Raw genomic sequence first — 12,776 nt, forward strand, 5'->3', positions numbered from 1 at the left:
TACCTGTGACCTTAATTGCCTACCGTCTGTAAGCTATTAGTGTCTTAACGACCGTTCCACAGGTGCATGTTCATTAATTGTTTATGGTTCATTGAACAAGCATGGGAAACAGTGTTTAAACCCTTTACAATGAAGATCTGTGAAGTTATTTGGATCTTTACAAATTATCTTTGAAAGACAGGGTCCTGAAAAAGGGCAGTTTCTTTTTTTGCTGAGTTTAGTCGTAAATCAGTCAATTGAAATACATTCTTTAGACTCTAACCTATGGATTTCACATGATTGGCCAGGGGCCCAGGTGTGGATGGGCCTGGCTCCCCAGTTGGTGGGCCTATGAATCAGAATGAGTTTTTCCACACAAAAGTGGCTTTATTACTGACGACCCCATAGGTTAAGAAGCCGGATGTGGAGGTCCTGGGCTGGCATGGTTACATGTGGTCTGAATTTAACTTGAGCAATTAAATGTAAAGTCTAGCTAAACTTAATTTAAAGTGTGACCAAAAATCATATGATTGAGTCACAGTACAGTCATAGATATGCACAGAAAGGGATGTTTTTCACTTTCATTTTGGAGACATGTAGTGATCATGTCACAGCCAAACATTCACTGGAGTTTGATTCTCCTGTTCTATCTATATAGAATAGTATAAATGGCTCCTTCCTCCTTTCTACCATAACTTTGGCATCAGGTGTGATCCTGTTCAATCCTAGTTTCTTCTGAAAGAGGTTTCCGTCTCCCTTTGTGGCTTGCTGTGACAAGATTTTAGTGTAAATGTTAGGTAGGCATTTTTGGGGGTAGAAGACAAGATTTTATTTTAACCCCCAAAAGCACACACCGCTACGTGGCCTTTGATGGTTTTCCATTTAACTTGTTGATCTCTTGGTGTCTCTCTTTACTGACAATCTCCTCAATTGATCTCTCCTTCTCCCCTTATCAGCCTGAAAAACAAAGATAATACACTGCTCAAAAAAATAAAGGGAACACTAAAATAACACATCCTAGATCTGAATGAATGAAATATTCTTATTAAATACTTTTTTCTTTACATAGTTGAATGTGCTGACAACAAAATCACACAAAAATGATCAATGGAAATCAAATTTATCAACCCATGGAGGTCTGGATTTGGAGTCACACTCAAAATTAAAGTGGAAAACCACACTACAGGCTGATCCAACTTTGATGTAATGTCCTTAAAACAAGTCTAAATGAGGCTCAGTAGTGTGTGTGGCCTCCACGTGCCCGTATGACCTCCCTACAACGCCTGGGCATGCTCCTGATGAGTTGGCGGATGGGCTCCTAGGGGTTCTCCTCCCAGACCTGGACTAAAGCATCCGCCAACTCCTGGACAGTCTGTGGTGCAACATGGCGTTGGTGGATGGAGCGAGACATGATGTCCCAGATGTGCTCAATTGGATTCAGGTCTGGGGAACGGGCGGTCCATAGCATCAATGCCTTCCTCTTGCAGGAACTGCTGACACACTCATGAGGCCACATGAGGTCTAGCATTGTCTTGCATTAGGAGGAACCCAGGGCCAACTGCACCAGCATATGGTCTCAAGGGGTCTGAGGATCTCATCTTGGTACCTAATGGCAGTCAGGCTACCTCTGGCGAGCCCAAGGAGGGCTGTGTGCCCCCCCCACCACCACAAAAGTGACCAAAACGTCAGCCAGGAAGAATAGGAACTGAGAAGTGGTCTGTGGTCACCACCTGCAGAACCACTCCTTTATTGGGGGTGTCTTGCTAATTGCCTATAATTTCCACCTGTTGTCTATTCCATTTGCACAACCACATGTGAAATTTGTCAATCAGTGTTGCTACTGAGCCATAGATGCCTTGGGAACATTCATGTTGTCTATAGCGTTGGTGTACCTGGTGCGTCCAGTCTCAGGATCTACCACCCTGCGGATGACACTCTGTTTAGCCTCATACTCCTCCTTCGTTAGGCGCCTCTTGGTGGATAGCCTGGCTTTCTGCTCATCTGTCATTGCCAAAGAATGGACAAAACAAAAGATCTATCTGCTCAGCTTTATGTCTGGTTTCATTTTCCATTCCTTGTTGAGTTAGGTAACGAAGAAACATCCCATCATTGACAACATAAGACAAAATGCTATTGCTCGCCTGAGGTAGTGTGATCTATAGCTGTTTACAAACCACCACAGACGGAGGCTAGCACTAAGACAGCATTGAGGCTTCGTAACAGCTTCTACCCCCAAGCCATAAGACTCCTGAACATCTAGTCAAATGGCTACCCAGACTAGTTCTTGAATTGTTTCCTTTTTTCCCTTCCTCTTGGCCTTTTCATCACTTGATGAGGATGAAGAGCTTGACAAGGAAGATGAGGAACTTTTCATTTTTTTCTTCCCTTCTTTCCCATCTGAAGCAGACAAAGGTATAACAAAGGCACATTATCGGCATTGATAATAAAATGCATTTCATTACTATATTCTATGACAAATTAGATAATAGATATGTCTGTGTGAGGATGTGCATTGTCTGGAGCACTACACATTGTTGAACACGAAGTTGAATTGCAGTGAATTTTAAGTCGGTTAGAAATGAGCGTTTGTCGCCCCACTTCCTCGCTTCAAACCTCATTCAAAATAAAGTCCTGTACGTGCGCCATAGATGGTATAACTTGTGGGGGACTTTTATTTTGACATCGGGTAAGCAGAGAGGAAGTGGGTCGACAACATACCGATGTTTGGAAAGTCCGTTTAATAATACGTTCCTTTAGATAGTTTGACAAAAATTCCTCCGTTTTAATTAACAACCGTCCTAGTAAGTTGACATTGAATTGTATTCAACTTCTGGCTTCCCACGGACTGTTTTTGAACAACCCAATACCAAAAGGAGCAACTCTGTAGTGTTATCAGCGTTGCTAATAGCAGCCATACACATTCCAGTTTGACTGTTTAACGTTACATGCCTACTACTACTAATGAGGATTTAATAATCGAGTGAAAACCTTAACGGAATGTGACTTTATTTAAAGGGGTCGGATTTGCACTGCTGCTGTACAGGGATGAAGAGGAACGTCTTCGCTTTTTCGATGTTTTTTTCCTCTCTGCCTTGTCTGCTCGTATCCGCGGGACTGTCGCGCGATCAACTGCGCCCCATAGTCGAAAATGTACGCGGTGTATGCTAACGTTAAGTCAATCAATTAGTCGTATGTCTCTAAAAAATTGCCGATGTTTCTATAAATAAATGGAGAAATACAAAACATGTCCACTCCAAAACAAATTGTGCAACTTTTTATTCCACAATGCTTTTGAAGGACGTCTGCTTCCGGTTACGGTCCTCCTGCACACTGATCATATAATTTTATGAACCGCCTATAATATGGACAGAGTATTTTGGCCAGTCATTGTCAGAATATTGTTATTTTTTTTCATATTAATAGGACTGATATAAAATCAAGATGTATATCATAGTCAAAACGATCACCTCCTCTAAGGGTTGAAAGAGGGGTTAAAATTATTGGATGATGTGATATTTTGTATCATTCCCATACAATGGAAATAACGGCCTACCTGTAAATCTTTACAATAGAGATGACATATCATATAGTAAGACTGATGTGTGTCTGTTGCAGAGCACCTGTCCCCCCCCCCCAAAAAAACAACATCCATTTGCAATAACATTTTATTTAAAAATTATATTTACAAAGGTATTTTTGAAGCACTGTAAATGTAAAGCTTATGGTGTGTTTAACACTCATTTTAACCTGACATTTCATAACTCTAGCCCTTAATTCTCTTAACTCACAGTGCTTGTGTGATCTAAAGGGTATTGTGGAGATAGACTGTCTATTTCTTGCCGGTCTCTCTTGCACTTTAATGCTTTTAACATATGACAAATGAACGCAGATAAATACATAAGCAAGTAGTTCAAATTCACCTAAAACCAAAAGGTCTCATAGAAAGTACATTTAAAAAAATAGTGGCTTGCGAAAGTATTTACCCCCTTGACATTTTTCCTATTTTTGTTGCCTTACAACCTGGAATTATTTTTTGGGGGGGTGGTTTGTATCATTTGATTTACACAACATGCCTACCACTTTGGGGGGAAAAAAAGAACTTGAGCGTGGATAACTATTCACCCCCTCCCCCCAAAGTCAATACTTTGTAGAGCCACCATTTGCAGCAATTACAGATGCAAGTCTCTTCGGATATGTCTCTATAAGCTTGGCACATCTAGCCACTGGGATTTTTGCCCATTCTTCAAGGCAAAACTTCAAGTTGGATGGGTTCTGCTGGTGTACAGCAATTTAAGTCATACCACAGATTCTCAATTGGATTGAGGTCTGGGCTTTGACTAGGCCATTCCAAGACATTTAAATGTTTCACCTTAAACCACTCGAGTGTTGCTTTAGCAGTATGCTTCGGGTCATTGTCCTGCTGGAAGATGAACCTCCGTCCCCAGTCTCAAATCTCTGGAAGACAAACAGGTTTCCCTCGAATTTCCCTGTATTTAGTGCCATCCATCATTCTTTCAATTCTGACGTTTCCCAGTCCCTGCCAATGAAAACATCCCCACAGCATGATGCTGCCACCACCATGCTTCACTGTGGGGATGGTGCTCTCAGGGTTATGAGAGGTGTTGGTTTTGCGCCAGACATACCATTTTCCTTGATGGCCAAAAAGCACAACTTTAGTATCATCTGACCAGAGTACCTTCTTCCATATCTTTCGGGAGTCTCCCACATGCCTTTTGGCAAACACCAAACATGTTTGCTCATTTATTTTCTTCAAGCAATGGCTTTTCTCTGGCCACTCTTCTGTAAAGCCCAGCTGTGTGGAGTGTACGGCTTTAAGTGGACTGATACTCCAATCTCCGCTGTAGAGTTTTTCAGCTTCTTCAGGGTTATCTTTGGTCTCTTTGTTGCCTCTGATTAATGCCCTCCTTTCCTGGACCGTGGGTTTTGGTGGGCGGCCCTCTCTTGGTTTGTTGTGGTGCCATATTCTTTCCATTTTTTAATAATGGATTTAATGGTGCTCCGTGGGATGTTCAAAGTTTCGGATATTTATCTGTACTTCTCCACAACTTTGTTCCTGACCTGTTCGGAGCGCTCCTTGGTTTTCATGGTGCCGCTTGCTTGGTAGTGTTGCAGACTGGGGCCTTTCAGAATAGGTGTATATATACGGAGATCATGTGACACTTACATTGCACACAGGTGGACTTTATTTAACTAATTATGTGACTTCTGAAGGTAATAGGTTTCACCAGATCTTATTTAGGGGCTTTCTTAGCAAAGGGGATGAATACATATGCACGCACCACTTTTACATTTTTAATTATTTTGAGTTTTTTTGAAACAAGTAATTTTTAAAATTTCATTTGACCATATTTGGACTATTTTGTGTATGTCCAAATACAAATCAATTTAAATTACAGGTTGTAATGCAACAAAATAGGAAAAACGCCAAGGGGGATGAATACTTTTGCAAGGCATATATAGTAGCTGAATGGCTGAGTTGTATTAGTCTGAAATGGCGGGTGGAGATTTTGAAAGTGGAAGGTACCAGCAAGTTGAGAATCTTAAAGCAATCATGTTTCGATCTGTGTCTGTGTGCAGTTGAGTTCGCCGAGTTGCTCAGAGTAAAAAGGGGAGGGATGGTGGGATGGAATGTGTCACTTGATGAAGTCAGGTATGGCCTGTTATGAAGAGGCTACCATGCAGATCCTCTCAGCAGGAGTCAGCAGGAGGTTCTTAGCTGCCTTGATTGTGTTCTTCATAAGCATGGCCACTGTCATGGGCCCTACTCCTCCAGGCACTGGGGTAATGAAGCTAGCCTTTTGTCTCACACCTACACAGGGAGAGATAAATGGTGAGTGTTGGAAAGAAAATGTGTGTGAGAACATAGGTATCAGGATAAATGTAAAATAAGACAAATTGTGAAGTCTGTCTAGATTAGAATCTCCTACCTTCAAAATCCACGTCTCCTACAAGTCTGTCCTTGCCAGTCACATGGTCATGCACTCTGTTTATTCCAACATCAATAACGACTGCTCCTTCTTTGATCATGTCTGCGGTGATGAGGTTTGGAATCCCTGAGATTAGGAGAGGGTTTAGAGTGAGATCAGTTTATAAGAGACCCTCCCAAGACAACCTCCTCAAGAGATACAAAAATAGCTCTATAAAAGTACAGGAATATGCTTACAGATATGCAGAATAAGAGAGACAGGTATTAGACAAGGTAAAAATATATCTTCAGTAGGAGGAGAGGATCCATACCTGCAGCAGCAACAACAATGTCTGCAATTCTTGTGTGCTGACAGAGCTGTTCCTTTGGTGTGTAACGGTGAGTGATAGTGACCGTGGCATCGCCTGCAAAACCAAAATAATAAGTAAATGCCAGGGCCATGATCCACAAATTCCCTTTCAACTTCAATATTTAAAATTTAAGCGAAAACCCTGTATTGTCTCTATTACCCATTGCTAATCTACCTTTACATACACCCTATTACTGTAGGCCCTAGTTATCCTGACATCATTACTCACCCCCTGGCCTCTCATGGCGTCCATCCGAGTGCAGCAACATGGCAATGGGCATGCCCACATTCTTGGAGCGTCCCGCTACCACAACATTCTTTCCAAGGGTAGGAATTCCTGGGAACCGGAAATAAACAGTCAGTGACAGAGTTGACATTGCTCCCCATAACAGTCTAATTCCATTCATATAACAGAGGGAGGTGAGAGATTCCTCCCACTACCTCACCTGTGCGTTTGATGATTTCCCAGACTCCCCAGGGAGTGGCGGGCAGCATGGTGGACTGGTCCAGGCACATGCGGCCCACATTGACCACATGGAAGCCATCCACATCCTTGTCGGGGGACACAGCATTACAGATGCGCCGCTCGTCAATGTGTTCTGTGAGAAGACAATGAGAGTGATGGTTACAAGTCAGCATATACATGGATGTTGTTCAGTAAATAGGCCAAATCAGTCAAGGATATGCCCATAATAGCCATAAATACTCAAAACAACAGTTTCAAACTGTCATTCCTTCTATGTCCCTATCCATATGCTTCTCCACCTCGCTCTAAAGTCACTACTTACCTGGCAGAGGCAGCTGCACCAGCAGGCCATCCACCCGGTGGTCTGTGTTGAGTTTGTAGATCAGGTCCATGAGTTCATCCTCAGAGATATAGGAGGGCTTCAGGATGGTCTCACTGCTGATACCTGTAGAGAAGAAAAAGAGGAATTATGAGCCCATTATATTCCCAACGAAAATGAGCAGTGCCATAGATGAATGGTGACCAGGAAGAAAAATGGAATTAGAAAGCCACACTGAAGAGTCATAGAATTCATAAAAATAGTTTCAAAGTCATGTATGCACAAGCCAAGCTGATGTATGTACACTGCTGTGTAGAGTTCAGCTCCAGCACAGGTAAGTAAAGTATTGAGTGTGTGTGTGTTTACACACCAACATCAGCTGCAGCCCGGGTCTTATTCAGGACGTAGGAGTGACTGGCTACATTATCTCCTACAAGGACCACGCTCAGGTGGGGTCTCCTGTTGCCAGTGGAGACCCACTGTTCCACATCGGTCCTGGCCTCCTCCCGGATCTGACGGGCCAACTTCCTGCCTGAGATGACCACAGCTTCCTGTCTTTAGAATCAGAGGCAGGTGTTAAAGGACAGCAGAACATGTAAACAGTCAGGGGAAAGTATACACTGTGGTGGGCACGTGACTTATAGTCCTGCAGACTAGTTGTTGATCCCAAAGTGAGAGTGCATGGCATTCAACCAGCAAGGAGTGCCGCCATAAGCCAGCGATGGCCAAGTACAGTCATACCAAGTACAAGGCTCCTGGGTTCCCCATGCATGAGGAGTATGGTGGCTAAAAATAGCAAGACATGAGTTACAATGTGGCTCAGGCTATTTAAGAAACATATTGGAAACCCTATACCCTCTATTCACATTCATGTCCAATGTGTTAAACTAGATTGCAGTGCTTATGTAATAGCATGCACACAGAGAAGTAATAACTGATGAGTAATGAGCTGTCCACAGTGATGTAACCATCCCTTGATTCTGCCACAAGTAATTAAAGACCCATAGACACATTCAAATCTTCTGTGGGGGCAGGATAGCAAGTCCAGGAGGAGACTCCACTAGGGCATGACATTTGGCAACAACACCCCCACTGCCCAGCTTCCAACACACACACGGAGCATGAATATAATGTTTTAGACTAAGTATTTTTGGACAACCTTATTGGAAATGTGTTGAGTTCTCAGCAAACAGTTGACAAGTGACAATGTTAATGAGTAGTTAACCTCTGACAGGATAAAGTACATGAGTGGACATCACAAGCAATTGGAGAACTGCAAATGCAGAGCGGACTCAATAGGCCTTAACTTCTACCCAAAGAATACACATTTGACAAAAATGCATATACTTTTCTCACTTAGCTGCCTTTCCTCCCAGACCAGTTCTACTTCACATAGTACCAGTACCATGATATGAAAAGGATTTGCAGCTGCCCCAAATAATTAAGATTGTTAGCTTTGAACTAGAAGCCAAGCCAATGTGTTTTAACATGTTTTCCAGTTATGGATGGATCAGCAAGGCTGTGCCAACTCTGTTCCCAAGTATGGGCTTTGTCTTGATGCACGTTTGAAATGTAGCCCCTACAACCCTCAAACTAAACTCTGCATGTTTTCATTGTTCCCCTCTAGTCAGTGACTGACGTAGACCTGTGACACCAGGTGTGTGCAATTCATTATCAGGTAGAACAGAAAACCAGCAGGCTCCAGACCTCTAGAGTAGGAGTTGAGTACCCTTGCCCAACAGGTTTGCCTTCATGTAACTTGTAGTATACATGTAACTCAAGTATACAAGGTCTGTGTTGTTATGGTTTTATAAACTCGTGTATGTTTTTTTTATTTTTTTTAAATACTGTCCTATGTTGACCATAACCTACTACTCAAATGCATCATGAATTTGCATGCTCCAAAAGAGACTCATCTCCTGCTAGATTAAAAGTGGCTAAATCAGTTGTGATGTAAATCATGTGAATAGTCACACGTGGTTTATGTTTCTGGGTGACTGTGTGGAACATTACTTGGCCATAAGGAACGTGTTGCATTAAGGAATGACTCAAATAAAACAGGGGTTCTTGGAATTAATTGAATACATTTAGGCAATCAGTTACAACACAGTCTGCAAACGCCAGTTTTAAAACACACAGGACATGAGAATACTGATCACTTTGGTTGGTTTACAACATTCCCCCACTGGGAACTTGCCTGCCTACAATACACACAATGCAAGTGACCTGTACGATTTCATCAGCCATGCAGAATTGCAGTGATACCGGCATAACGTTAGGGGGCGCATTACGAAGATCATTGATTCAATATCGCTCTTCGCTACAATGTATAATTTAAAATGTTACATAACTTTGTCATCAAAGCACAACCAGAAATGTTGTATCCGCAGAGACATCAGGTAACCATGTACAGGATAGAAAACACGCATAAGGGAAAGTGTCGAGCTATGTGTAACGTTAAATATCATTGACAAGGAGAAAATACCGAGTAGGCTACCTTCCAAAAAGAACAAGCATTTTTCAAATCGAAAGAAAGTAACCTATCATACATAGTCCTCCAAGACAGATAAATAATCTATTTGACATCTCAATGTTAATACATACCTTGATGCGGACATATGTAGACTGCACACTTGATGCTTAGATCTCTGAGAAAATTCTGCCAGCACTCTCAGCGTTGCCATGTTTACTGATCTAGAAAAGTAATCCAACAATGAGTTAAGGAAGAGAGAAGCGAGGGAGCCTGGAGGAAGTAAACCCGGTCTGAAAGAGCACCGCCTGTAAGGCAGTTTGAGAAGGCTCGAGATGTTTTAAAGGCTCGTGTCCCCCTCCAGCGCTGGCTGCTGGCACTGAGCATATTCTCCATATTCTCAATACGTCAGTTTCTAGGCATGGGCCACACCTCGAAATGGGTCCTTCTATTAACTAGCGTACCAGTGAGCATTTTTTTTCGTGGACAACTGTTTGGACCGTTACAAAGTCCTTAATAATAGGCTGGTTAGACTGTAAACTCTCCTTCCAGACTCACATCAAACATCTCCAATCCAAAGTTAAATCTAGAATTGGCTTCCTATTTCCCAACAAAGCCTCCTTCACTCATGCTGCCAAACATACCCTTGTAAAACTGACCATCCTACCGATCTTCGACATCGGCGGGGTGGGTATAATTTGTGGAACGTTCCAACAGGAATCCGTTCCAAAAACTTCGTAAATAACAAGGTTGCCAACAAGCAACGCATACAGAGTCGTATAACAGTAGAATGAGATAACGGGTAGGGAGTGAGCTATGTAATTACGTTTTTCACTCACCACGTTTATTCGGAAAAAAATGTCTCTTCGTTCTAGTAGCCTCCACCATTTCTCATTCGTTGGTTTAGTTATTATTTCCGGTGTTCCTGCATTTGCGGGTGAACTCTGTTGCGCCTCAATTGGGGAATCACTGTGGTTGAAATGTAACTAATGACCGCAAGCCCCAGTATTTTATTAGCTAGGTGGCTTGTACACAATTATTACCGATGATACTGTATATACCTACTCGTACTACAGAAGCATGCATTGTATTTTGCCAAGTTCTCTGTGTGTTAATCCGTTCCCCCAAATATAGCAGGTAACTTGTGTCTATGTCGATGTTGTTGAGTTCATCTTGCCTAGTTAAATAAAGATTAAATAAATTAGAACATTTAAAATATATACTTTGACCTATTTCAGTTAACCCCAAGATGCTTGATTCACTACACCTGCTTTTGAATAACTTTCCAGTCGTTTTTGCTTTACATTCCGACTTTTGAACGTCTGTTTATTGGACATATATATTAGTGTCTAATAAAAAATAGCTACTTATGTAAAGCATCCCATCTCTGTTAAGGTTAAAGTGTGTGTGTGTGTGTGTGTGTGTGTGTGTGTGTGTGTGTGTGTATATATATATATATATATATATACACACACACACATACACATGGGTCTTCTTGATGTCCACTAGGTGTCAGCACAGCTTCAATAATATCACACCAGGTTCACAACATGTTTTTCATGTGTAACAAATCAAATTGTATTTGTCACATGCGCCGAATACTACATGTGTAGGTAGACCTTACAGTGAAATGCTGAAATGAAGCCCTTAACCAACAATTTAGTTGTAAGAAAAATGTGTTAAGTAAAAAATAAGAAATAAAAATAACAAATAATTAAAGATCAGCAGTAAAATAAAAAATAGCAAGGCTATATACATGGTGTTCCTGTCAAGTCCAGTGGTGTAAATTACTTAACAAAAATGTATTTAAACTACTCCACTACATTCTGTTTATATCTGGGGTTTTTTTTGTATCTGGACTTTTACTCTTTCTGTTTCTTTACAACATTCAATTTTACTTTGCCACATTTGTAAAGAAATTAATATATTTTTTACTCCATACAGTTTCCCTGGCACCCAAAAGTACTTTATGCATTTGAATGCTAAGCTGGACAGGAAAATGGTCCAATTCACACACTTATCAAGAGAACATCCCTACTGCCTCTGATCTAGCGGACTCAATAAACACATGCTTCGTTTGTAAATGATGTCTGAGTGTTCCCATGGCTATTTCATAATTAAAAATACAAGAGAATTGTGCTGTCTGGTTTGCTTAATATATGGAAGGTCAAATAATTTATACTTTTACCACTGACACTTAAGTATCAGTATTTTACTGGTTCACTTTTACTTGAGACATTTCTATTAACATATCTTTACTTTTACTGAAGAATGACAATTGGGTACTTTTTCAACCACTGTTCAAGACGTTTAGCACCCAATACCCAACATTCACTTGGTGGCTTGAAGTAGGAGTGCTGAACTAGGATCTGTTTAGCATTTGTGAGTAGAATGAATAACATTACTGGTACTGATTCCAGTTCAGCATTCTTAGCCTGAGACATTTCATAAATGCGTACAGAGGAGCACTTTTCTACGATCAGCTTTGCCTAGATCATTCTGAATCAGTTGTCTCTGGAATAACTTTATATGGACAGCGGTGGGTTTGTTTGTAGATCAGCACTCCTTCTCAACACCAGTTGCTGTACCCTAACATTTTATAATCCAATTTCCCTTAATGTCTATGTCCTTCCGGAACCCCACCTCAACATTGTTCTGTCAAGGCAACAAAAGCAAGTTGGCATGCTCTTGAAATGAATTTAACTCACAACCTCTCCTTTGGGAATTCACCACCATATCTACTACTACAACTATTTTTAAACTATCTTAACATGTGGCTTTCTTCAGGGGGACCAAAGAATGGCCCCAGGTAAAAGTTGGCTTTTGCAGAGTATGTTTGTATTGTTACTCCACAGCATAGTATGCTATCACAACTCTATTGAAATGACATTTGAAACAAGGTGTCACTTCATTCTTGCTTTTTGATGGGAACTAGCCCCTTTTCCCCTATATACCTCTGGTTTGTTCTTTCAGACCCACAAAGGCAACAAGAAAGAAGTTGCTACATTAACTGTTTATCTGGGATTTGAACTAGGGGGTACATACCTCAAGTTAGCTCTTTCATGACAACATCAAAAATGGCTCTCTAAAAAATGCTCTACTCAGATTTGAACTCTCAAAGTCTAGTTTGGGAAGCAAACGCCATAACCACTACTCTACCAGAGAGACAGGGACTAGATGTTAAGGGGTACTTCAAAATGCACATTTCAAAGACAACATTTCAGAAGTTAGAGAATGGTGTGGGGG

General features: G+C 41.3%; 1 protein-coding gene across 3 annotated transcripts; it reads right to left on the reverse strand.

Annotated features, from left to right (window-relative positions):
* Positions 1-3,630: 3,630 nt before the first annotated feature.
* Positions 3,631-10,514, reverse strand: LOC118393242 (bifunctional methylenetetrahydrofolate dehydrogenase/cyclohydrolase, mitochondrial-like). Of its 3 annotated transcripts, none has more exons than XM_035785730.2 (9): positions 10,370-10,514; positions 9,665-9,754; positions 7,431-7,615; positions 7,064-7,186; positions 6,722-6,874; positions 6,505-6,612; positions 6,238-6,330; positions 5,928-6,053; positions 3,631-5,809 (listed from the first exon to the last, which is right to left on the reverse strand). In XM_035785730.2, exons 2-9 carry the CDS (start codon positions 9,742-9,744, stop codon positions 5,661-5,663), a joined length of 1,017 nt encoding a protein of 338 aa, XP_035641623.1. In that variant the 5' UTR covers positions 9,745-9,754; positions 10,370-10,514; the 3' UTR covers positions 3,631-5,660. The 3 variants fall into 3 exon arrangements, with proteins under 3 accessions (XP_035641623.1, XP_035641622.2, XP_052317483.1); XM_035785729.2 differs by lacking the exon at positions 10,370-10,514 and adding an exon at positions 10,175-10,321; XM_052461523.1 differs by lacking the exon at positions 10,370-10,514 and having other exon boundaries at positions 9,665-10,159.
* Positions 10,515-12,776: the final 2,262 nt, after the last annotated feature.

The sequence above is a fragment of the Oncorhynchus keta genome, chromosome 14, assembly GCF_023373465.1.
Source record: "Oncorhynchus keta strain PuntledgeMale-10-30-2019 chromosome 14, Oket_V2, whole genome shotgun sequence".
Lineage (NCBI taxonomy): Eukaryota > Metazoa > Chordata > Actinopteri > Salmoniformes > Salmonidae > Oncorhynchus > Oncorhynchus keta.